General features: G+C 40.8%; 1 protein-coding gene across 1 annotated transcript in view; it reads left to right on the forward strand.

The window, feature by feature from the left end:
• The window catches only part of ANO6 (anoctamin 6), a 71,288-nt gene that overhangs the window by 25,270 nt on the left and 18,414 nt on the right, over positions 1-27,604 (forward strand). Inside the window, exons 3-10 of the mRNA XM_068401728.1 lie at positions 7,762-7,890; positions 17,300-17,365; positions 18,958-19,236; positions 19,671-19,784; positions 21,649-21,764; positions 22,200-22,334; positions 23,623-23,728; positions 24,985-25,045. Of these exons, the coding sequence (XP_068257829.1) occupies positions 7,762-7,890; positions 17,300-17,365; positions 18,958-19,236; positions 19,671-19,784; positions 21,649-21,764; positions 22,200-22,334; positions 23,623-23,728; positions 24,985-25,045 (1,006 nt within the window). The remainder of the gene's footprint in view (positions 1-7,761; positions 7,891-17,299; positions 17,366-18,957; positions 19,237-19,670; positions 19,785-21,648; positions 21,765-22,199; positions 22,335-23,622; positions 23,729-24,984; positions 25,046-27,604) is intronic.

Below are 27,604 nucleotides of genomic sequence, written 5' to 3' on the forward strand. Positions count from 1 at the left end.
AGTGCCCTGACTATGATGTTATAATAATCCTTCTTAGACTCTCCTTGTGGTACAATGAAGTTTTTTAAAATGTATTTATATAGAGTGAAATAGCACCATACCAGCCAAAATGTCATATACCTTGTGATTAGAACAATCTCCTCTGAGCAGTTTCAGTAAAATTTATTTTTATTTCTACTGAAAATCAACTGTCAAAATAAATTTTTATTTTTGGTTACTCATGTTAACCAGCAGTTGTAATTTCTGCTCAGTTTTAGCAGCATGTTTTCTGCACTGCTTCTTTGATGTCAGGTCCTTCTTGGTGGCCACTGGGCAGTTTCAGTGAGTTGGAGGGGCAGAAGATAAAACTGAGGTCTACTGAGCCTATCTGTGAAATGGATGAGTGCTAATTGTAGTTAGAAATGGAAACTGAATAGGAAGCCTAACCTTAAACGATTGACTAGAGGGAAGTACTGTGCCTGTTGTCTAAACTTAGATCGTGCTTTGCAGCTGGAAGTATTCTGGAAATTTGATTTGATTTTGCAACTTGTCCTAGAGTAGCCAAAACTGAGTAAGTTATTGGCTAATAAAAACAGTCCTGTCCTTCTTATGGTTCTGTCTCTAATTAGAGGATCACATGCTAAGTTTGCCTCAAGATCCCTGCCTCATTCAGCACAGGAGTAGAACATTAATCTCCAAAAAGCCCAAATTCTGTGAGGATGTTGTTTGTAGTACTTCAGCAAGGTGTGAATGTGGCAGGAAATTGCCGGGAAGGAATGAAAAGTTCTTATGACTAAAGAAACTGAGTGTGGTCCTAGATAACTGGATTTTATTCCTGCTCCTGCTACAGGGTTTCGGTGCAAGGCTCACACAAAGTCACATCCAGCTTTGTTTATTTCTCGAGTGTCAAAGGGGAGCATCTGTGGCCCTATTTGCGTTAGTTCAAAATAGTCAGATGTGGATCTGAAAGTGAGCGTAGTGCTCTTTGAAGAGAGGGAATTGCTAAGCTCTCTGGAAAAATGTCAGTGTCCTGCTGTCTCAAGCTGGAACTTCAAATTTAGGAGACAGTCAACCGGTTTTGGCATTGGCCTCTAGGTGCCTTGTGTGATCACCGTTAAAATGAGGGTTATACTGTTACTTTCTCTCCTGGGGGATCTTGTGAAATTAAATTTCTCAACATTTTGTAGAACATGGAGATTCTATGAGGAGGGTACCATGGGCATAGTCAGAGGGAAACCCCTATTTCAGGCGTTCAGGCTGTTTAGATGAGGTGTAACAAAAAAAAGACATTGAATAAAGAAGATAATAAGGAGCATTCCCTAACTACTACAAGGAGGGTAGAAGTACGGCATGTGGTTCTGCAATTAAGTAATGTATCATAAACAATATGTACAAGAAAGACAAAACTGCATAGGCAGCCTTAATTCAAGCATTTTCCAGCTCTCAGATGTTTCATTTTGCAGTCTTATAGGTAGATAGTTTGAATTTGGATGTAAGATTTTTTTTGAGAGTCAACATCTTCAGAGGAGGGGACAACTTCTTCAAATTGTCCATCACTGATGTCCCTCAAATACAATTTCTGCAGCGAGAAGGCTTCAGGGAAGTGAAGTTTCCCAGCTCCTGCAACCAGAGAAGGATGAGAGGTGCTGAAAAGCAGGTTTTCAGCAGAGTACTGTCTTCACCTTTAAAAGTACGGACGTGTGGTCTCTCTCTAATCAGCAGTGACTGGAATTCCTTCTGCAGCCAGCAGCAACGTGACGCTCAGGCAGGAAGTCAAGTGGGTGTCTCATCCAAACTTAGCTCAGGGGACAAGGCATCCCAATGCCTGGCCAGTTACCAACCACTTTCTGCTGACAGAAACATATGACTGTAATGACGCCCCACATTTTTCTACTTTGTCTTTAGTCTCAGTTTATTTCAATTTGTTACAGATCAAAAGTTTCTTTCCATGTTGAGGAAATTAAAAAAAAAACCCACCTCCTTCTGATTAAGTGCTTGCTGATAATCTCATTGTTGCTAAAAACAGAACTGAAACAGTCCTCTGTTGTTATTAGCAAATATGAGTGACAAGGAAAAATGTTAAACGCACAACGGTTTTGTAGCCCTATGGAGACAGACCAACATTAGTATGTGGTATGCAAATAAACTTATATCTTCCTGAAGTATCTGGTATATATCTTATATCTTCCAGAAGTAAATGCTTGTGTTGTTCTTAATGTCAGAAAGTTGTCTCTATTGGTCACTTAGAACATAAAGTAATAAAAGATCTTGTTATATCGCTGTAACAGTAAGAACAACTTTGTATTTCTGTAACGTTTTCTCCAGATGATGTCAAAGCACTTTACAAATAATTATGTTTCATAATATCCTGGTAATATAATTTGTTTCCTTTTCATTTACTTCATTTGAAGTTTCCTGAGGCTTCTAGAGAGAAATAACTGTGCTCCTAAACAAGCATTCTGAAATTTTCACCTATGTAAAACCCACAACTGAAGTGTAGCCTGCGGGTCCCCGGCAAGACGGTTGCTGTGCTCCAGCCGGAGGATTTTTTGCAGATGCCTGTCAGCAGAGGCGATGTTACACAGGCTCTGCTCTGCTCTCTTGTTTCCCAGTACTGATTTATTCCCTGGCATGCTGCAGGAAGCTGTTTTGAAGCATATCTGAAAATTATGTGAGGGCGCAGACAAGTAGTTTATCCCTCAGGTCATGATTACATTTGGTGCTATTGACAGTCACACCAAAGGCTCTTGCAGACGAAATAAAGCACTTCTTTCATCCTTCCAGTTAGATAAGTCATTCCTGCAGAATCTCCTGTTATTTAAAAAAAATCAGCTTACAATACTGTGCTTGTTCAGGGTGTAGCAAACAATAAATAACTGCAATTCCTGTGCACATATTTCTCTTCATGCTTGTCTCCATGCTGCCCTTCCCACCATTATCCCCACTGAATGTTTAACAGGGACAATATAATGCCCAGAGAAGCCTGGAAAAGTGAAGATGGGTTTCTTTGTCACGCCGCTATTTTTTCTCCCCTGGCATGGAGCATCACTGTTGCTGAAGGGAGCTTCCCACCAGAGTGGTCTCCTTTCACCTTCTGCTGCAGGCGTCACACGTAGCCATGACTACATGACTCTCTCAAGAGTGAGACATGGAAACTCCCCTTAGATACTGGCAAGCCTGATTACACATGAGAAGGAGTACACGGTAGTCTTCCTCCTGAGAAGAAGCTCTGAGTCAAGGGGCTGAGGGTTGGCTCCATGATGCAGTCACTTAGAGCCAAACCAGTTACCTCAGCCTTTACAGCCCTGCGTGGAGGGGCAAGCTTATCTTCATTTCCCACTTGTCCCTTCTCCAAGTGCCACTCTGTCCCGGGAGCTGGGAGAGCAGATGCTCTTTACCAACAATTGCCTGTGCTGGGTTAGCAAAGAGTGCAGGAAGCTCCTTATTCGTGTGCTGAGGTGGCCATGGTGGGCCAGAATCAGGGGGGATTAAGAGAAGTTGTGTAAGCAGGGCGTGTGCATGGCAGAGGGCTGCTCAGGGCTGACCAGGGACCTTCAGCGTGATTGCATCAGTGCAGCACCTTCCAGCTCTGGCAGTATCCCACCAGCTGTGTGTACATCTGCTGGCAGTGAGGACCCAAGCAGTGGGTCTGTAGAACAACGCGTTTGGTGCTGAGGAGGTGGTGGCTGCATCGTACACATTTCTGGGCTTTTTGTTACTGCAGGCTACCTCCAGTCTCATTCCTTGGAGTGAAGAGACACTGATGCTCACCTGATCTGACCGTGCTCTGAACTGAAACACAGAGGTACACCCACATGAACATGGCTGTGCTGCCTCTAGGCTAGCCCACGTAGGTGTGCCCTCAGTGTTTCAGAAAGCTTTAGCCACAGTTGAAATCCTTCAGATTCCTTCTGTTAATAAAGCAGCTAATAGTTCCCCATCTCTCAGTGGTGGGCAAGCAGTTGATTGTACAGCACTTTGAGAGTCCAGAAGTGCTGTGGAGTATGTGCTAAATATAATCAGTATTTTACAGTTAAATGTTTGGGGTTTTTTAACTTAGTAATGATGTTAATCAATATTAACCTGCTGTCCACTGGGGTATTATTATAACATTAGAGTGCACAAATCAAATGTGATTATGCTGAGACTAAGAAAATTAGATAGTGCAATAAATAGACCTCATGTTTGTTCCTCACAAAACAAAGAGGTATCAATGGGCCTGTTCATTATTTTGGGTTCTAATTTGCTACTAATACTTAAGAAAAATTATGTATTGGAATTTCAGCCCCATTAACTTATATGTCTATGCATACAAGCTTGTGTGCATTTGTATGATGATAACATTTGTAATACTGTCAAATAATATTACATATTATTAGAAAAAACAAACATTGTCTCAACGGAATTATAACTTCAGAGTACAGCACATCTTTTTGGTTTTCAGTTCTGTTTTTCCCCTGGTAATTATGTTGAATAATATATGATTTTTCATTACAAACTATCCAGCAGGGATTAAAAGATATACCACACATCTAAGTTAATGCGGCTGTTGGAACCTTAACTATTACATTCCCTTTTGCATTTTAGTTCTTACTTTTAACTGAGCAACATTTAATGTTACATTATAATTTATTTGTGTGGGTCTTAATCTTGATCTCTTAAGCATTCAGACTTAATGAGTCATTTCTTTATTATTTTATTGATATATAAAGTGTCTATGGATAGGTCAATTGAACATTGCCCTAGTGATTAAAAGCAATAGAGATTACATTTAAGTTAGCTTCATATGTATGAACTTCTGTGTAGCTGGATTCATGCAGTCCAATATTGATTAATCTTTCATATATATTCCATTATATATATGCATAGTTTGTTATATATAGAGAGAAAGGTGTATGTATATGGTAACATGCATATACTCATGTGAATGAAATCATGTATGTAAGGAAATTCATGAGTCAGAATACTGATTAACAGGCAGTCTTTGTGCCTAGTTATTGACAATCCAGCTGAGCCAGTTATCACTAAGTCACATCCTGGTTTTATAAGCTTAAAGGAGACTACATTTAAAGGAAAATTATTTAAACAGTGAAGTTATGCAATCACAAATGATGATCAAAACCTGTTAGATCAAAACTTGATCTGATGTTTGCCATCTGCCATTTCTTTCTTTTCTATCCTGTGGATAGGTTATATAGGAAAAAGAGCTAAAAACTGTAGCAAAAAACCTCAAAGCTATTGCTACTTCTATGCTTTCAAGTGCTTGAATTTCACAGCTGAACTCTGTCTCTTTAAGCAGAAGTTATAATGCTGTTTCTAAGATTCAAAAGACGAAGAAGCCCAATTAAAAAACCTTCTGCTTTACGCAGTGGCAACACTTCCCCTCCTTATTCACTATCACAAGGCTTGGGCACAGTGTTTCCAGCACTGCAACACAGGGCAGTGTTAGCGTGGGACAGAGCCTGCTGGGGTCCCCGGGGAGAGCTGGGGCTGCGGGGCTGGGCTCTGCACCTGGCCACCTTGACCTCCCCGCGCCCGCCCTTCTGCTGCGCTCCCAAGCTGCCTCCCAACAGGGGCTGTTGGTGACTGTTGTTGTTGATGCCTTCCACCCAATGGGACTCTAGTCAACATGATTATGTTTTAAATGAGACAGGAAATGGTCATAGCAGGGCTGCATTTTACACCTGTGGCTAGTCCTCAGCGAGAGGAAAACTTGTCCAGGTCAAGTCTGATGGCTTGATGGGACTATGCCAGCTCTAGCTCTCAAGAATTTAGAAATTCACATCTGTGACTTGCTTTGGGTGACAGAGGTACTCAGTGTCATTGTGGTCTGGTGATGCCATCTGAAAGTTTAAAGCATTTTTTTCCCTAAAACTTTATTCACAGTGTGCAGTTGTATGTTGATTTGGTGACTGCCTAGGGGGCTTCTGAATCTTAGGCCAGGTTGTGAAACTAATATAGAATATATGTATATATTGGCCACAGGTCAGCATAGATATGCATGTATGTAAGTCAGCAGCTGCTTGCTGTCAGGTTTGTCACAAATCTCTAGGCACAGGTGAGATTCAAAGAGAACTGTTCTAGCCAAGAATCTGCTCAGGCTGTTTGAGCAACTAAGTTAACAGGACGTCTTTGCAGCAGGTCCTAGCCTTTGCATATACAACGTAAAAGAATAGTGAGTTTAATCTCCCCTGAGTTTATTTAAAATATGGTAATTCTGTCGTAATTATGGGGAGACACATCTTGGTCAGCTGTTTTGACTCACCCAATAAACAGTAACAAAAGAGTCTACAGGGAGAGGTTTAGAATAAAACTCCCGGGAAATTTTGTTTTGGAAACACATGTGGTTCCTAAAACACTGTATGCTCCCTGGAACTGGGGTGCTCCTGACTGAAGACTGGCATTCTTCTCAGTTTTATCACAGTTGAAGAACAACCATTTCAGTCTGCACTTAAGGGGTTTCTGACACCACAACCACATTTTCATGTGCCTTTCTGTGGACCAGACATCCCAGAGCTCCCAAAACTGGACCTGGCATCCCTCATGAAGTTTGGTCTGCACTGACAGGGAAATTTCAGTTATAGGACATCTGGGAATCTTTTCCATGTCCCCAAAGACACAGCATGTTCAAGAGATTATTCTGGGCCATTTTGAGTGGCCTGATCTTACCCTGGGCCACCCTACATGCCCAGTCGTTTGGTAGCCAAGGCTCCTCTGCTGTTCTGTATGGGAGTCTTGCCAGCTTTGGAGATCTTACTATCTCTAATGCAATGCTGAGTCCCATTTCAGACACTCGATATCTATCAACTTCAGTGGCACTGCCCTCATTAACACCATGGATGGATTTGGCTGAGTACCTGCAAGTTTGGTGCTCATTACATGATGATTCTGATAACATTACAGCTATTTATCTTACCTGAAAGGAGGGGTTGTTACATGTGATAGTGCCCTCAGAGTACTCTAAGAAACTACAAAGTCATTACTCGAGGATTCAGGTTCCCTCATCATCAATGTGTCTGTATCATTTCACACATGAAATAACACATTAAGATGTTATTAGTGGATATGACAATTTATCCTACTTTTCTCCAGGGACTAGATAATGGCTTATGGATATATTAATCCTTTTGATTTTAGCATATATTATAACATGATGGATGTGTGGCACACAGCAATGGTTTTTGCTTGCTAAGATGTTGCAAATAAAAAGAGAAATAAATCCACATAGGATGTGTCCATTTTGAGAGTTCATCTGCAGCCCGGTCACATTCTTTATTATCTGGGCAATGGTGGATTAGTGTGCATGAAACTACTGGGCTTTTTGTTTTGTTTTGTTTTTTTTTAATTGCAGAGATGATTAAACTTCTGGCAGGTAAGGGGACAGATGGGAACGCACTAATTCTGAAACTACCATCAGGCAACAACGTATCTTGTAGACAGGCTATCTAACATTATATCCATGATGGCATGCAAATTACTTGACAGATGCGTTATTCGGGAAAGGTGCTGCATCCCAATGCTCCTCCCATTGCCAAAAGCTCGTATGCTATTTTTAAAGAACAAAATTAGGTCAAAGTTCTGCTGTTCTAATGTCATGCAGAGACCTTTCAACCTTTTTTTCTCTGTTCTACTCCATGCTAGTTTTGTTGTCACTTTGGTCTTTGTGTTATATGAGTCCAACATGTTGAATTTCTCTGTTCTCTGAAATACTGTGTAATAGGAAGCAAGTAAGGAACTGACAAGTAAAGTTCTTCACATTAACCTGTCCTACCTGTCTTCCAGGCTGATTTTGATGATAAGCCTGACTCCTTGTTCTTCAGCGATGGGCAGCGAAGAATTGACTTTGTTTTGGTGTATGAAGATGAAAGCAAAAAAATGACTCATAAGAGGAGTGATCGTAAAAAGCAAAAGGTAAGTTATTTTCAGTATAAATCTGAATCATTTGTTGGATGTTACAGCAGTGGTCAGAAAGGATAGTGCCCTCACCCAGAACAGCAATTGCATTGCCCTGTCCTAGGAGTACTCCTGGGAGCTGGGAGACTGAAGCCCATCAAACTGAGCAGGGAACATGGGTGAGCTCAAGCCAGCAGATTGCTGTGTAAATGGGCAGAGCACTGCACATCGTGTCTGTCGGTGTGTGCTAGGTGACCTCAGAGCATCCTCCTGGGAGGGAACCCTTCAGGAGATGTGAGCAGAAAAATGCTGCTATCAGGTTCCTGGTTAGAATTAGACACCAAGATCTTCAGACTAGGGCAATTTTCTGTACCCACAGTGATTGAATTAGGCCCCTAGTGGACTTTGGTATTAAAATCTGGGTATTCAGAGGAACCCATAGAAGGAGGCAGCTGACCAGCTGCTCCAGATCGCAGTTACCAACATAGCTGCTGACATTCTGCCCAATAAAGTACCTAAGTCACTTATGGGAAATAATTGTACATCACTTTGCTACCAGAATTTCTCCCTATACCTTCCTTCCCTGGACACTTCAACAGCTTGACCCTCCATAGGGACCTTGCAAAAAATTTCTGACTCAAGCCAGTGACTGTTTGATGCTCCTTAGCACCTATGAGCAACAATCATATAGGCTATTTTTAGCTACTATTTTTTAGTTATTTCAGTAGAATCACAGAATCATAGAATGTCCTGAGTTGGAAGGGACCCACAAGGATCAGTAGTTCTATCAGTGGACTGCATTCATTATGGCACACAGGGCCACAAAAACAAGCTCAGCCATGCCACTAAGCTATTTTAATTGTGAACTACTGAGAAATATCCATCCACGGGATTGTAGGCCCTCGGCATCTGCGCTCTCACATCCACCCACTTCCTTCTCTGATTTAGCAACTCCATGTTCCAGCAGAAGCCTCTGGTAGAGACAGGCAAGGACAAAGATATCACTGAAAGCAGCTCACATACAAATAATGGTTTGCAGTTAGGAAAGTGAAGAGTAGGAGTAAAAAGGCCTGTAGCTAAGTTGGTTGGTATTCATTATACAGTGTTCTTGGCATTAACAGGGCAGGCATAAGGAGTGTTGTCAATAGGGTCTGAGGGAGTCCTGCAGTGGGTGGATGTTGCATTACACATGATCACAGGATCAGCAATAAAATTTAATTGAAAGAGGTAATTAGAAACAAAAAGCTGCCCCTTTGGAAACAACTGTTTTTATCAATTAGCATTTTACATCTATGTTTGTAATATTTGGCCATTGCCCAAATGTACTTAAAAATATAATGAGTGTCTTTTCCAAACAGTGATGGAAATTTAATGTGAGCAATGGAGTAGTATTTTTAGTGCAACATTAATGTTAGGACATTAGCTAGAACAAAACCATGAATAATTACACCAGGAGATTGTGGGTTATGCACTAGGTGCTTGCAAAAAAAGCTTACTCTCAAAAGTCTCAGTCCTACAAAGATCTGCAGCCACACTGAATCTGTGGTGTGCTAAGGAAAAGGAAGCAGTCTACCTACACGCAACAAACGTGAGAACGAGAGTACATTAGACTAATGATCAGATAAGGTGAAGACTGAGTGGCTGGGAAGAAGCTCTGTGGAAGAGGCCCTCATGGTCTTGGTGGACAGCAAGCTGAACAAGAGCCAGATGCGTGGCCTGTCAGTAAAGTGACCAACAAAGGCTGTATGGACAGAAGTATGGCACAGGAGATTGAGACACGTGATTGAGGTGTCACGGATGTGTCAGAAGGAAACTGAAAACAGCAGTGATAGCAGTTTTCAGAGCCAGGATGTCCATGGACAGGGAGAATCTGAAGCCGTAGGGGTACTGTGGAAGGCATAGGCAAGAATTTTAATATTGGCAACGCATATGGTGCTGAAAGGGTGGTAGAAAGCATAGAAAGAGACAAGGATGAAGAAGTGGAAGTTACAGAGGACTTCCAAGGACAAGAACAAAGGTTACAAGTGTGATGAGACTGAGCTGGAGAACTAATGAAAAAATCCAAAGCTGACCATGAAATAGACAAAACGTTACACATCATAGGGTGAAGCACCAGAGGGCACTGAGAGGTGGAGAAAGGAGAAGCAGGAGTGAAGAGAGGATTTTGTTCAGTGAGTCTGTCACATAAGCTGAAATGAGTGACCTGGTCATAACCAAACTCCTGTGACACAACTCAGAAGTACTGGCTCCCTCCCTCTGGTGCCTCACATACAGGTGTCATCAGTTTAGAAATGCATTTCCTTTATCTATTGTTGGAGGAACAGGCCTTTACAATGTGCATAGACATAAGCTTGCTGACTTTTTAGGATGGGATAGGTGCAGGTCAGATTCAAGCACACAAACACTTTAGTCACCTCAAAGACAGAGAGGTCCTTCATCTCACTTGAGACCACTTGCTATGCAAGTGGAGGAAGCTGTATGTGCTGCAAATCTTCATACCCTAAGCAAATGGTGCACAGAGGTTGGCAGCACTGATAACATTTTTCTTACTGTACCTCCTCCCGAGTGGGATGCAGCATGTTGCCTTGGGACCTACCTCACTCTTATACTAGGAGTGAGAGAAACTGAGAAGTAAAAAAGAAATAAATGTGAATAGAATATTTGAAAAGAAGAAACAAAACACATATACCTTATGTCTGAGATGGAAAGGAAAATGACATTTATGGCACAGTTTTGCATCCTTGGAATTACAGGGAGAGAATTAACATTTTAGCCTACCGCAGTTCCCAGGAAGGTGTGGAGATGATGCTGCCCAAGATAAGATACGTAAGGTTTCATCAGTGTTGGCATAAAATCTAGTTAATAGCTTGTCTTTACTGTCTTTTATTTGGTTATGTTTTTTTCTGGGGCAAATGACTTCTACCGTTGTGATGACATACAGGATACCAAAATGAGGAGTATTACCATTTACTGTTGGCTTTAATTACTGCATACATCACGGTCTGTCTCTGATCAATGATTAACTGAAAATGCCAAATTTTATAAGCAGTATCCCCTGTAACTTAAGGTGCTTTAAGCCTGAATATGTTCCTTGCTCATACTGATCTTTCTTTGACTCTCCTGAGAGTTTTATAGAGCTATTATCCAGAGGTTTATTGTTCACAGAATTTGGAAACTGCAGCTTATTAAAGAATAGTAGATCCAGTGAAGTCTCTTCTCGTAGGGTGAAATCCTCACCTCACTGAGGTCAGCAGCAAGGTCCCCACTGGCCATGTGCAATGTTACAGGTCTGTGAAATGTCGGGACCAGGGGTGTAGTCACTGGGAGAAATTCTGTCTGACGTGCACTGCGCCCCACCCGATTGCATGACGTGGAATTCAGGGCAGAATTTAACTTGCTAGTGGACATCTATAGGTCTACATTTCTGAAGTTAAAAGTTTTGGGTGCTGCACTGGATGGTTTTGTATGATACTGAGAGTGGAGGAGTCCCCAGACAGTTACTGAATTTAGTGAGAAGGACTTGAAAATCAGACCTCAACCTAGGTAACCAATTTACTGGATTCAGAGAAACGGGGTACAGATCCACCTATTCTCCCACAGCAAGAGAAGAATTGGGTCCTGGGACCATCATTATATTTGATTTGAATGGCTTTCTGTACTTTTTCAAAAGAATTGCACAAGTGTAACTGAGAAAATGGCCCAGCATTAAAACTCTGCCCTGGTGAGGCCACATCTGGAGTATTGTGTCCAGTTCTGGGCCCCTCAGTTCAAGAAGGACAGGGAACTGCTAGAGAGAGTCCAGCGCAGAGCCACGAAGATGATTAAGGGAGTGGAACATCTCCCTTATGAGGGGAGGCTGAGGGAGCTGGGTCTCTTTAGCTTAGAGAAGAGGAGACTGAGGGGTGACCTCATTAATGTTTATAAATATGTAAAGGGCAAGTATCAAGAGGATGGAGCCAGGCTCTTCTCAGTGACATCCCTTGACAGGACAAGGGGCAATGGGTGCAAGCTGGAGCACAGGAGGTTCCACTTAAATTTGAGGAAAAACTTCTTTACTGTAAGGGTGACTGAACACTGGAACAGGCTGCCCAGAGAGGCTGTGGAGTCTCCTTCTCTGGAGACATTCAAAACCCGCCTGGAAGCGTTCCTGTGTGATATGGTCTAGGCAATCCTGCCCCGGCAGGGGGATTGGACTAGATGATCTTTCGAGGTCCCTTCCAATCCCTAACATTCTGTGATTCTGTGATTCTGTGATTCTGTGTACTAATTAGCGGTATTCTTGGGAAAACATCTCAGAGGAGAGAACAAAATAACTTAATTAAAAACATGGGGGTGATTTGGATAGAGGGAACAAAAATATGGGATTCTGGAGCACTTGGAGATGCACAGTGGTGCTGTGCTTCCCTCATTTTCATGTGTTTCTGAAATCTGGTTTAAGGGAGGCAGTCAAACTACTGAAATGACATCCTCGTGGAGGTTTCTAACACAATTTACAGATTCAGAAGTTAGCAGATAAGGTTCATATGTGCAACTCAATTTGAACTCCAAACCTTTTCAAGTTGATATACAATTAATTTTGCAAGCACTAGCAAAAATCAAACTGTCAGGACCAGATTCCAGAAACTGTACCTTGCAAGCAATTGAAATTCCTGCCCAAAGCAAGTTTTTTAAACCTACAATTTATGTACCTTATTTGTCAGGATAGGTTACCATCAGAATAGAAATTAAATATCACCAGTCTTTCCAGGAATGCTCCAAAATGCCAGTTTTATCTGTTGGGGTCCTCAAGGAGCTCATTGTTGAAAGTTAAACGGTCAGCACCAGAAAGGCAGAATAAAAATAGATCGATGCAGAATGTCATTCTAGTCCATCTGCTTCCCCCAACAGAAATAAACGGAAAGACTGTCAGCAATTTAAGTAGTAATGTGAGCAAAACCTTCATTTCCAACCATGAAGTAATCTGTGCTTCACAGAAATAAACAGGGTTGGTTTTTTTTCAAATTAAATGAAAACCATAATTCACAGAAAATATTACACAATCTTTTTTTTTTAACTACTGATTACAGAGAACTTCTGCAAGGCTAAAGAAGTTTGTCTTCATAAGCAAACAGTGAACAGTGACTGCCTCTAGACTTGTTTATTTTAGATAGCTGACAAACAAAAACCTTGGATAACTTAAAAAACTAATTGGACTTCTGCTGTTTAGCATGCGTCACACTTGCAGTGACAGAACAATACCTGGTTTTGCAGAAAGAAGGGTACCTTGGTGCCATTTTATGCAGTGATTTGAGGCAATAGAGGATTGCAGGCTCTACATGTCCATGGTGTGCCCAGCCGACATATCCATGAAGTCTGATAACAAGGATGAAAGGGACCTTTGAAAGTGGGAGGAGGGCAGTCACACCTGCCCTGGTCCCTGCTGGATGGATTGGGTTTGAAGCAGGAACTCACCGAAATAAAACCTCTGTTCCTGAGGCAACCCCAAACCCACATTTTACTTCTTCATCTAATGGATGGAAGGAAGGGTGACAGAGGATGGGAAGAAAAATGGAAGGAAGGAGTTACTCTGAAGTTACTGCATACATTCATAGGACCAGAAATGGGTCTTTCCAAGCAGGGTGACTAGAAGGCACTGTTGAGAGAAGGGCTAGACTGCGGTATTGCCAGTTCTGTGTGGTCATGAATCATGTTTCACAAAATCACGAGGCTGTCTTAAAATCAGAGAGTATCTCAGAAAATCTGTATTTGGAGTTCTTTGGGTTTACTTTTTTTGTGTCAGCCTTTATAGCATATTCTGCTTCACATTTTTATGATTATCTTCAAACATGACGAAAAGAAGTTTACAGAAGCAGAGCTTCTCAATCAGTTAATTTCCTGGTGCTGACAGCTGGGACTTTCAGAAAAGCTTCCAAATACCAAAAAGAAACTGTGAGAGTTGGCAGCTAATATTGATACAGTGATTGTCTCCACTCCTTTTAGCTGATTTCCACGGGGAAGGCTTTGGGCCCCATGCTCTTTCTCTTATTGACTGTGATTTACCTGTTGCCTGTCAGGTAAGGCAGAGGTGGCTATTCAAGCACTCCTTCCTTGTTAGGATTTTTCCCCTGAAGCCACAGGGATATTGTTGTGAGGAACTTTGCGCAAAATAAACTAAACAAAGATATGAGTTGGCATTCTTCTGTCACTGTAATCAAAGCAAGTGCTCCCCACCATTTACAAAACACAGAGAAAAATGCTGCCAGTGGTCTGCTACCAGTTTCCAGACCTACAATCTTGTTAGTCTCCTCAGCTTGGCAAGACAATCACCAGACATTGAAACATTTCACATTATGGTGAAAAAGCAGCTCCCAAGAGCTAATCCTTCTACATGCCTGTACTACTTGGCATTTACTTACACTATGCTTTCGCTTTCTCAAGATTGTATGTGATTATGCATCCCATAGTGTCCTAGTCTATTGGCTAGCCATTCAATCATCAAAATCTATGTCAGATTTAGATCAGCAGCATTACCATGGTTACAGTATTATTACAACTTAGCCTTGCTGAGCAAAACGCCAGATACTAAAATAAACTTTGGACAGTCTCCACCTTCCAGCCTAATAAGCTATCATATCTTTATTCTGTATTCCCCAGTCAATACAAAACCACTATAGACTCCTCTGGGTAAAAGTCTAGCTCCTCCATAGATCATCATATGCATAATTCAATCATTTATATAAAATAGCAAAGCCCCTAATTAGCAAAGGCTCCCAGGGGCTTTGTTTCTCACTACTTGCATTAATGCATTATTAGAAACCTTAATATTGTCAACATTCTTCTAAGATTTTGAGGGCAAAATTAATTTGGGGAACTCCTTGCCATAATAAATTATTAAAGCAATCTGAATGGTTAAGATTAAAAAAAATACAGTATTAGTCTCCTACAAATGAGAATTGCCCTGCATCCATCTTTGTGCTATTTAGGAAGAAAAGAAACAGGTATTAAGCCCTCTGCCTTTTTTATTTGCTGAAACAAAGGAGAACTCAAGTTGAAATATTTTCATGATTCACTATTATTCACCTTACAAAGAACACGTGAATGTGGAAGAAGCAAAGAGGTAGGATGAAATGGTGGAAGAGTTAATAGTGGAGTAACAAACAACTCCTGTGCTGTGTACTACATACATTAATGATCTGGTAAGGGGATTGAGTTATGATATAACAAAAATTGCAGATGAAATCATTCTGTAGTTTACTCAGAAGCCAAGACGACTGTGAAGCTTTAGCTTTGAAGGAGAATGGAGAGCACTATTACCTATGAAATGTTGAAAAATGCAAGGAAATATGTTACTGCAAAGAAAAACCTCATTCACATTTGGAATTCTAAGTTAGTGCTGTTAGTACAAGGAGGAGACTTAGATGTCACAGGAAACAGCTGTATTAAGTGTCCTCTTTAAGGTACAGCTACAATCAGCATTCTAGATAATAGAATGTATTAGATATATACAATATATTACATTATAAATGTGTATTTTTATATATATATACACAATGTTATATATCCAATAAAAATATAAAGAACATTATACTGTCACCAATAAACAAGTGGATTAATGGGATATGGAGAGATACCTCCATGAAGAGTGCTTTCAAATTTTGGGATTGTGGTTTTATCCTGCAAAAAGAGAGGAATAAGGAGAAATGTGATAAGTATTGATAAAAGAAGAAAACATTGAAAGATTTGGCTTTTCTTGCCCTTAATCTGAGAAGAAGGCGATATTCACTGGAATAAAAAGGCAGAAAACCCAAAACAGATAAAAGAAATACCTTTTAACAAAATAAGAAATTAGTCCATCATGAGCATTGCCACAAACAGCTGCTGTAGTTGAGCACTAACAAATATAAATGGGGTGGGCTGTTTATATTATTCAGTTTTATAATTATTAATTCCAAGACTTGCTAGAGTTTTGGAAAAATAGTTTTTTCTGCTTTGGGGACTTACAACAGTCTTTAAACATTAAAGAACTGGATGAAACTTAGGTGAAGATACAACTGACCTGTTCCTGTGGAACTCCTAAAGATGTTTGCCCTTTTTGCTGAAGCATCTGGCTTTTGCCCCTTAGAGTGTGTAGGTCTTGGGTCTGGTCCTGAAGACCAGTTTCCGTGTACCTATCCAAGATCCTAAGACTTCATCTAAAGGGTCATTCATTAACTGGTTAGAAACCATTGGACCACTCTTCTTTTAAAAACTCCAAGTTCCAGTAGTGGTTGGCAAAAATCCCTTAAGCACAGGGCATATAAACAACGAAAAAACTGGCCAGTGGCATGAAAGCAATCTGGGAGTAAGAAAGCAGTATCACCAAGCCACTCTGAGAACCTCGCTGCATGCCTAGCCTGGTTCAGGAATAAAGCTATCAGTCACCAGTGCATTAATGTCATCACCTTCTGGCAAAGTGCTTACAGAAGCCTCACCCCGCCCCAGGTGCCCTCCTTACCCGTGCTGATATTTTGACATGCAGCTTGTAGTCTGAGGAGAGCTGGCTGGCCTTGACTTACACAGACAGATTGTTCATTGGGGAACTATCCAGTTGATGCAGATAGATAGCTTTTAAATTGGATTTCTTCACATCAAGTTTCAGAATTAATTCCTTATGGAGTTGTATTTTTCTTATTTTGAGGGGAGAGAGGCTGCTTGTCTCTGTGTGGTTTTTGGGGGGAGGTCATGTGTGTTGAGAAGAAAATCCAAGACTGCAAGACATTTCAGATTCTTTGTAACTCACTACCTACCAAGTGCTGGTACTGTGAAGTGAAATTAAAATGATCCATGAAATTCATCTGTACTGAGGAAAACTTGTCATGACCTTCTGGGCACATCGAATGATCCTAGAATAGCACCACTGACTCTACAAGTGCTACAGCTCTTGGCTTCTTCCTTTGGGGATGCTTCTCCATGGACTAAAATGTAGAGGGTGACTACAGTTTGAACCACTATGTGAACTCATATGATTAATAAAGCTACAGGTTGTTGGAAGGAAAATGGGATGGAAAGCCCTTAAGATGAAGACTTTCTAACGGGCAGATTAATGGGGGGCAGGAGGCTGCCGTCAGTAGTTCAATTAGTGACTGAATGTGAAGGAGTTCACAACTTTCAGGGGTAGTTGTTCTCAAAATACAAAATTTGGGGCACATTTTTACCTCTGTAATGTACCAGAAACTAAGAGGGTGAATTCTCCTCAGTTGCGTTTGAGGTCAATATTGCTTATCAGACAGAAAAAAACTGATCTGGATTAGTAGGTAAGACTGTACCTATCACCACAGTAGCTGTCAAGTGAGCTATAGAGATAAAGACCTAATGATTCTTCATTTTGGGAGGCAACTCCATTCTTCTCTGCATACGTATTTGTGAAATTTGGAACAGATGTTTTACAGTGTTCAATACCTTTTAACAGAAGAAGAGACAAGTATACGAATCAAACCTGATAAACAACGGCTTGCAACTTGAAGCAACGAGATCGGTGAGTGCTCGTCTCTGTGTGATGGGCTGTGTCTGAGAGCAAAGCTGCCCCTGTGGGAATAAGGAAACTGGATATATGAATTTACTGTAACTTTTCTGTCCTCTCAGGAGAAAAAGGCCCACCTTTTTTCCATCAGTAGCGTCTCTGTGATCTGATGTGAAATCTTTTAAACTTTGTGTCTGTTCCTTCCTCTGCGAAGTAAAATATGGAAAGTGGGGAGATTAAATAGGTTGTGTTTGCTCAGTGATAAAAATCACTGTTACACTCTGAGGAGAGGTTCTCCCCCTACTCTGGCTGTGTAGGACGTGTGGGAAGCCAGTGGGTGTGCGAGGCAGAATTCCCGTGCCAGGGGAGCAGTGCGGGGCTCCTGCATGTGACCCTGCTCCTTGCAGGGCCTGGCACATTGCAAACAGTTGTAACTATCATGCTTTGTATATTTTGGGCTGCGAAGTTGCCTGCGGACAGTTCACGAGCACTGTGATAATGCACACCAGCTGCTGGAGCTGCTCTTTTACAGGGGGGGGGTCAGACCCCCTCAGAGCCCCTTTCCTTCCTGCCCTGCAGGGCTGCAGCGCTCTGTCTGGGTCTCCCCATCCAGGACAATCACCTCCAGGCTAAATTTACTGTCGTTTAGTAGCTGTAGTGGGCTCCAGAAAAGGTCATTTTGCCCCTTCCTCACAAATTAGACTCAGAATCCGTGGCATCATGGTATTTATTTTATTTCTGCAGTAAGAGCTCCTGCTGCACATCCAAGGATGCAGCCTGGCTCTTCACGTTCGTAAGAAAGTAAAGTGCTTGCTGGAAGTCTGACACGGACCTGTTGCTATACTTACAACTTTTGAAATTGGAAGTTTCTCCAGGGTAGCTCAGATATCTAACCGATGTTCATCAGCCAACGAGCTGCATACTGTAATTCCACTGTGTCTGAGACTCCCTAATGCAGGGCGTCAATAGAAGGCGTATAGGCGATGTGTAGACAGGAGGCAAGAGTGGCTGTCATGATGCTGCATACTGGTGTTAGTTTGTATATGCAACTGGGAGCAAATGTGCCCCATGCTGTTTTTCTCAATAGTCTCGGCTGATTCGCCTTTTCACTCTCCCCATTCTCCCTACGAAGCTGGGAATTCATGTTGCCCAGGAGCACCCATGGGTGCCTAGCCTGTTTCCATCAAGTCACCCTGGAGTTGTACTTGAACTGCTGGGGAGTCACTGGCAGCTCCAAAGCCACAGCTGACCCACCAGGCTACATGTACAAACACTCCTAATTAACCTGTATGAGGGAAGCTTTGTTGAACTTAAATTGCTTTATAAAATACTTTGCAGAGATGTAAACATTAAGCATTAAGGGAACATTCAGCTGTCTTTTTTTATATACCTTTATATGCCTTTATATGCCTGAGCGTTTCCACCTCATGTCAGTGCTTTTACAAAGCTAATGATACATTCGCTGAGATGGACAAAGAATGCAACTTTGAATAGGTCATCTATGAGCTGTAAAGAGAAAGAAAATTCTGGATAGTTTTAGAAGCGCTATGAAAAATCCTTTGCTTTCATTTTCTCACACACATATTTTTAATATTCTTTCATTTTAGGTTTTGGATGAAAAACTTATTTTTGTGAAAGTGCATGCACCTTGGGAAGTGCTGTGCACGTACGCCGAGGTTATGCACATCAAATTGCCTCTGCAACCCAGTGACCTGAAAACTCGAGACTCAGCTTTCAACTGGTTTAGTAGACTCTTCAGAGTGGATGAAAATATCATCAAACCAGAGCAAGAGTTTTTCACTGCCCCTTTTCAAAAGGAACATTTGTCCAACTTTTATATTCAAGACAAAGACACATTTTTCAATCCTGCAACTAGAAGCCGAATTGTAAGTCCATGGAGTATTTCTAGCATTTAATCTTAAAATTAAAAGATTCCTGTAGTCAAATCAGTGCAATTACCTTCATGAAAACATCATGAAAAAGTAGAAAAAATTGGGATGCAATAGTCCTGTGTCATTTATGAAACAGCGTGGGCAATCCTGTGGCAGGGGGGTTGGAACTAGATGATCTTTAAGATCCCTTCCAACAAAAACCATTCTATGATTCTATGATAATCCAGAAGAAAAATATTCTGTACATTTGTCCCACTTCTGTTCCACTTGAATTTAAAGGGGGGATTTGAATGGTTCATATACCCTGTGCAATTAATTTTGTCTGCACTCCTTACCCTTTCCCAGCTTGATTATATGCTGAAACAGGTATAGCTGTGTATGATTACTTTCAGGTTGCAAGAGACATAAAAATATTTTATAAATTTCAGGTTCATTTTATCCTGTCCCGTGTGGAATATGCAATCAAAAACAATGTGAAAAAGTTTGGCATTAACAAATTACTGGACACTGGAATCTATAAAGCTGCATTTCCCCTTCATGATGTAAGTCCAGTGCATGTAACTAAAATATATTTTGAAAGAGAGATCTGAACTGTATCTGTGGAGTTTATATGAAAACACACAAGCACGACTGATTGCCTTACTCCTTGACTGGTTATTACATCCACATAGTAGAACAGGACATAGTTTGGCTAAAGAGATTCTCTTCCAAAGCACTGTTGGTTAAAAATGTAGCTCCATAACTGAAAACCAACATATTTCATTTAGGAGGTGTTAACCCTGTATTCTCTGGGACATGTAGTTCAGTAAAGTGCCTGGCCTGAGTGATAGTTCCAATGACACGCTGTATCATCCGTTCTAAATCAATTTTAACATTATCCCTTTTTTTAGTATTCAATTTTTCAGTATTAACATTCATATCAAATACAAACATTTTTAATAAAGATGCAGAATACAAGTCTCATCTTAGGATGCGTGACAGTGTCACACAGTGAGAAACATCCCCACAGTCCCCAAACATTGTGACATACGTGCAGGGAAAGTCATATTTCTGCAGGAAGGCTCTGTCCGGCCAGTCCCACGCCTCACAGGTGATGTCAGAGTGATGTGGAGAAAAGCTTAACTGGGTTGAATCTCATCTTGCAATAATAACAAATCCAGCTTTTGTGTCTACACTTATGAAGATTTTTAAAGTATATAATTTAAAGCAGCAAGTTATACTGAAAGTTGTTTTGCAGACAAAGGCTAGCAATAGCACAGAAAAAGAAAATGAAGGAGAAAAAAAATCAGATTTCAGAGTATTTGACTAAGGAAAAACTCCATGTGAGGCTGCAAATGGGATACAGTAATCAAAGACTGAAGGCTGATTTTCTGCATTATATCTATTGTATACCCACACCCCCACACCTCCTCCCCATCCGAGCCACCATTCTGTGTCTGAGCTGTGTTCTGTTGAGAAGACACTAAGAACATGGGAGGTCAGGAATGGTAGCTGCTTCAGCTGTTTGCGCTCTGCTTAAAATATTCAAGATGCCTCCAAGGGTTTCAAGGAAATCTTTAAGGCAGAATCAAGACAAATCATGTTTCTTGTAAGTAACCCAAAGCTTTACAGGACAGAATTATAATTCATGACTATCCATTTTTTAAGTTTCCTCTTAAAAATTTAAAGCCTGCCTTGCAGGCTATTTCTATCATGGCATGGAGAATTTGGACTCAATATGCCTAGTAATTAATGACTGTCTTTTTATACAATTAAAATTATATATCACAGCTACTCTGAAAAGCAAAAGTAGCGTATAGATTTCTACAAATGTCTCTTTTCTTCTTGCATCACAAATGTAGAATGGAAAATTCCCTCAAATAAGATAGGCTTTATTGAAATAAGTTTTCAAATAACCTAGTAATAAACACAAGGATTATCTCCATGTGAACCCTCTTTTAAATTTAAAACAGAGACTGGAAGCCCTGGCTTTATCCCTCAGACTTTCCAGCCTTCATTCCAGCACATTATTTTGAAGCAAAGCATGTTAGATGTTAGAGCTACTTAAAATCCACTTTAATTCAGTCCTGTTCTCTAATTGGAATGGATCCTTTTCTGTTTTCTATTCCTAAGTGCCCAGATGCTGACATGTGCTTAGATTTAAGTTCATAATGAGTCTCTGTTATTTTCAGCTTACATATGTACTGTGTTTGCTTTAGCATTTGGTGCCTTTCTGACACCCTTCTATCCTGAATCCTTGTGCACACCCAGACCTGCCTTCCTGCTCTGTTTCCTGGCTTGCAGTGAGACTGGGCAAAAAGGCTCTTCCAGGCTCTGGCTTCATGGCATGGGGTCTGCAGAGATGAGAGCTGATCTGTGCTGGTTAGATTAATGGTATCTTTTTCTCATGCTCTTTCTGTTTTGCAGTCTAGTTGTAGGCACCTGTCAACCGATCCTGACTGCCCAAGGGAACGATATCTTCTCTACAGAGAATGGGCTCATCCTAAAAATATTTTCAAACTGCAGCCTCTGGATTTCATAAGGTTGGTGTGACTGCAGCTGGACTGATGCAGACGGAACTGGGGATTTTACATACTAGGTCTGATTTTGGGGGTATCAAAGAGGCACAGCTCAGTACTGAGGGCAGGTATATACACCCATAAGAGCTCATGCATGGGAACATTTTTTGAGCATGGTTTCATGATAAACCAATTCATGAAAAGGCAACCACTTAAAATTTTTCTTTGCAAGGTATGATCTTTCTCTCTTTTTCCTTTTTTTTTCTCCCCTTCCTATCCTCTTATAAAGGCATAAAAGTGCTGATAGAAATACCCAGCTGTAATACTTCTGTAATCCCAAAGTTCAAACCAGAGGAATATGACAATACGAGTTGGCACAAAATGTCTGAAATGATGAGCCACTTGAAACAGAAATGTGAATTTACTTGCATTTCAGAAAAAAATCTTTCCCCTCCACAGGAAATACTATGGAGAGAAAATTGGAATCTACTTTGCTTGGCTGGGCTTTTACACTAATATGCTGATCGTGGCTGCAGTTGTAGGAGTTGGCTGTTTTCTGTATGGATGCCTGACAAAGGACAACTGCACATGGAGGTATCTGATCAGGCCTATTTCAATGTTACATGCAATTTTGATCAGTCCCCTACAGAGGGGGACTGTATAGAGTTTGCAAGACATTGAATAATAAAAGAGGCAAAATGAAAGTGTTTGAGAGCAGCAACGGCTGTGGATTTGAAGGTACAGGCATAAAATGTGAGCTAGAAGAGTAATGGATGTCCATGGAACATTACAGCGATAGATATCTGAGAGTTTGTTATTTCACCATTTTATTTATGTTTTGCACTAGGTTAACCACACCTAGTGTAGAAACACGTAGAAAAGAGTGACAGACAGAAGTCAATACAAAGTGCCATAATACATAATTTTCACAGTGGTAATCCTTAAAGGAGATATTCAAAGACTTTGATAAAGCCCTCAAAATTTCTTTCCTCTATTTTGAGACTAGAGGAAGAGCGACAGCACAGGGCACTTCAGCTGCCCAGGATACACTGGGAGGAGAGATATAGTCATGACACAGATTCCTTCATCAGAACATGATGAAATTCAACCATGGCACAGTGACCCAGGTGTTTTTTCCTGGGTCATTGTGCCAAATCCTCTGCAGGCCATCACACTCTATACCCCCTTCAGGAAGGGTGTTCATCTTTACAAAACATGCTGAGGGGCTGTTCCAGAGCTCCACTCCTGCGGCCAATTTATACCCATCTAGTCTTAACCCTGGTGTTTTCCCCACTGATGTATTTATAGAAAGCAGTTACATCACCTTTCAGCCTCCACCATACTAGGTTAGATAAGCCGAACTCTTTTGCCATCTCTTAGGAGACAGATCTGCTGTTCCTTGAATCACCCTAGCAGGCCTCCTCTGCACATTTTCCAATCTGATCCTCCTTAGAAGACCACAGGGACTAGGTAGCCATTTCAGTTCTGCAGCTATTCCTTGCTCTGGTAGGCAGTGTTCCTCTTCCTTCTCCCCTCAGACTTGCTGTGATAACCTACGTGAGCATGCAAGTGTGGGTTTCCTATTGAAGAGTGTGAGATCTTTGAAGAGTTATTTTATTTTTAATGTGAGCAGTTTTGAGAATTACCACCACGTACAAGGGATGGAAATTATTTTCCCCTCATGTCATCCATTTTTGAGATAAGGACTAAGGATGGAAATGAGGATGTGTTGCCGGGGCCAGGGCAGGGGGAGCAGGAATTCTTGAGAGCAGATCACCAGTAAATTATTTCTCATTTCCCTGAGATTATTGCACTGTCCTCGTGTGCGAAAAAGGACTAAAGAATTTGGTGCTGGTGAGTGACTGACTAGTTTTGTTTTTAGCCAAGAAGTGTGTGATCCCAACATAGGAGGTAAAATCATAATGTGCCCTCAGTGTGACAAAGCATGTACCTACTGGAACCTCACCATCACTTGTGAATCGTCCAAGGTAACTACATTTACAGCTTATAGACATGCTGTGGAACTTTAATTGCACTTTCTGTAGTACTATGCATAAAACAATGTCGTTTCTCCAGTAATGTCCTGCAGAATTACTAAAACTGTGCAAATAGTTGTGCCTTTTGATACAGTGACTGAGTTTTGAAAAGTAGAAGCAATAATTTCTCCACTTTGATCCAAGATGAAAAAATTTGGTTTTTATTTTAATTTCACTTAGCCCCCAAATACTTGATATGGAAACAACAAGTGGTTTTAATAAAAAAATAAACTGTTTGGTTTCACTTTGGGGTACTTCTTCCTTTTGGGGGAAAAAAAAGAAAACCCATGTTCAATCACTAAAATCTTGATTCAGTAGCTCTGAATCAATTTTGCTAAGGAAATGTTTAATGCATGTTTTGACATTTCTAAATTCTGCCTCCTCCCTCCTCAGAGAAGTTATATGGGTCCGTGCCTTGAATTCGACCCGCATTGTCAAGGAGGAGATGGGTACATGGAGCGGCTGATGTGGGCCATGGCAGAAGCTGTGACACAGCCGTGTCCTGTTAGATGTGACACAGCCAGACGCTTGCTCTGAGCTCCTGACTAGAGGAACTTGTCTGTCTTTCTCCACTAACTTGTCTCACTAGGCTTTTGTCATTCCTTTCCATAGATTCGGTCACTCCCAAAACTGCAATTTTTCAGCTATTCATCAAAAATATTTTGCCCAGCTTTAATGTGCTGCTTCAGCGCACTTAAAGGGTAAAACAAATACGAATACAGGGGAAAAGCTGTGATGGAAAGAAAAGGCAAATTGTGACCACAGAGGTATCTCATCACAATGTGTTTTTACTAACTAGCTTGATTTGTTGTCCTGCTCATGAGAACCAGATGTGTCCATCGCCTTTTTGTAGCTGTATTAAAAATACATAACTCTATACTAAGTTCCCAGAGCAGAAGCACTGTTTTTCCTCTTCCTATGCAACAGATGGAAGGAAGTTTGATATTACATCATTTTAACTATCCTCTTGCTGCATATTTGGCTTATATTTTTAATTTTGGGCTTTGCATTTAATTTCCTTAATTTAATGGAGGGTTTTATACATTGACAGAAACTGAGGAAACACTACCAGTAAGATTGTTAATTAAACTACATAAAAGCTAAAAATCAACATGTTCAGTAAGCAGCTTCTGTTCTGGGTCAATGTGGTAGGAAAAAAAATAGTCAATTATATTTTAAGCCTTTTTTTCCTTTTCCATTTTTCCCAGAAACTCTGCGTATTTGATAGCTTTGGAACACTGGTGTTTGCAGTATTTATGGGAATATGGGGTAAGTGGATTTCAACAACTGTGGTTTGTCATCTAATTTTGGCCAAGCCTCCAGCATCAGCCAAGAAAACATGGATAAACCTGCAACTACTTCATTTTCTAGCACTCAAAAATTCACCAGTAGGTAGTTCCACAGCAGATATATACATTCACAGGAACTCTTTTATAGCATCATAAGAAAACAAAAAAATTGTAGAACTTAAAAGTTGGTCTTCAGTGTCTGTTTTGTTTCACTTGACTTGGAGAAATGTCCAAGAGAAGTGATTAGAGCTGCCTCATGTTCACCCAGCAGGAGCCAGCCACATGCTTAAGCATATCTGGCAGAGGAGGTGTTTTTTTCCAAAGAGTTTTGGAGATGCCTGTGCCTGTTAACAGCTGTGTGACCGCGCAAGGCAGTTGAAAAATAATCATTTATTGTATTTCCCAGGAATTTTTTCCTCCTGTCTTTATTTAAGAAACTGATTGTAAAAAGTGTAGTAGTTACAAGCACTAGATTTATCTTTTAGCAGAGAAAATGTATCTGAAACCAGGATGTTTCCCATGGGTGAAACCACTTGGTGCTGTTTTCAAGGGATTAGGCAAGGTTTATTTTCCCAGAAATGGTTTCAGTTGTTCATATTGGCAACTTTGTTAACTGGATTTTATTGCACTGTCTTATCCAGAAATTACCAAAATAAGTTATATATTAGGTCTATATACAGGGTACTATGTATGTAGGCTGACAAGAATACATAATTTGCTTTCTTTGTAAAGCACAGTGTATTTTTATTTTCCTATGATGACCCAAAGTGCTTCAAAATAGCTATTGTTTTAAAGAAATAGAAGATGAAACACATCATTTTTAAAAGACTATTTCTTTCAAAATATATGCTAAAATCAAAATACCAGCAAGAAATTATCTAAATAAAAACAATTAGAAGTTTAATACTAATGTAATCTTCTACTGTCATCTGAATAATTAATTTATTTGCAGTTTGCTTTTTAATTAAAATTGTGTTTCCTCTTTTGAAGAATGGTTCCAAGACTAATAATTACAAAGTTAAGCTGCATGGTTATAGTGATGGCTGCAAGATCTATTAGTATTCTTTTCATAAGTCCACTATATAAAGAGGTGAATTGTACTACAGAAATTCAGTCAAAGTTGTACTGAATCCAAATGACCCATTGTCCTGGTGCAATTCCAGCTGTAATTTTCATCTTGCTCTAATACTTTTGTGGACGTCTTGGTCCAAAACAATTAAAATAATATTAGATTTTTAGATATGTTATTGCTTCATTATCATCAATACACTTTTAATAATGGCCTCTTTTTTTTAGTATATTCCCTTCAAAGATCTCAAAGCAGTATAAAACATCAGGGAATTTGGCCTCAGGAATTAATCCTCTATGCATTAGTGCTCTGGACCAGCGCTTCTACCACTTCTCCTGTGATGGCATGATTAGATTGGCAAAGCTCCTGAAGAAGCAGCTTCCACTTTACTTGCTGCCATAGCTGGATCCCGTCCCTGAACAAGATCAGTTAAATAAACAAATGTTCTCCAACTGAGGCATTTCTTTTCAGTCCTTGGTGACACAGCTTCAGAGGCAGAATACCTGGGCCATACTGAATGGCAGTATTGAGGGACACACAAAAGGAGACACCACGAATTACCAATGTGAGGTGGAATTAGCACTCAGATCTCCTGATTCTGAAATGTCATTTGTTTCTACTGTTAAAAAAATGCTTTCAAAATAAAAGGAAAATGTCAAATGCAGCAGCGGCTCCTTCCCTGCTCTGAAAGACGGAACTTAGCTGCTGGCTTATTTTAGCTAGTGGAAGTTTTCTTTGTGCTGGGGCTGAGAGAGCTGTCACCATGTTATGTGCCCTTCTTTCACTGTTGTCACTGAGACTATCACAGAAGGAGGCCCTGCACTTCAGGACTCCCCAGCAGCAGCTGGATTTGCAGCTGGAGCTAATCAGTATAATCTGTAACTTCCTGTGATTTTGGTTGGGCAGCAGTTACAGGTTCATGGAAGACTGGTCTCCTTGCTCTGCAGGAGAAGGCAGATGTGATCCTCCGGCCCACTGCTTGGAATGGTCTTTGTGCTTCTAAGGATGAAGTAGCGGAGAAATCCTTGTGAAAGAGGCCCCTGGCTAATCAGGGGAGGAGGGTTTCCTGGGCTTTTGCCTGTGTGCAGATGCCAAGGTCATCTCATAGCCCATCTCATGGAGTTTTCTGGTTTTTAAAAGCTTCAGTTTGGGGCTTATTGACCACACCTGATTTTGGAAATAACCTTTAACGTTTGGACTTGTACCTGCATGGCACTGATGTTTCATCATTCAGGATGAGGGGCAAAACTAACTAAACAAAACACATTTAGGATTAATTGCACCCAGACAATAGGAGTAAGGAAGAGTGCAGCGATGGGATACTAACTCCTCCCAGAGGCAGAGCTGCAGAGCCACACCACTCATTTAGTCTGAGGACGTGCTGTCTTCAGTAATAGAGCATCCCAGTGCGCTGGGGATCGTGGTACCTATCATCCTGAGCCCCTCCCAGCCTTCTCAGCTGGGCCTGTC

Source organism: Nyctibius grandis, chromosome 5 (genome assembly GCF_013368605.1).
Source record: "Nyctibius grandis isolate bNycGra1 chromosome 5, bNycGra1.pri, whole genome shotgun sequence".
NCBI classification, from domain to species: Eukaryota; Metazoa; Chordata; class Aves; order Nyctibiiformes; family Nyctibiidae; genus Nyctibius; species Nyctibius grandis.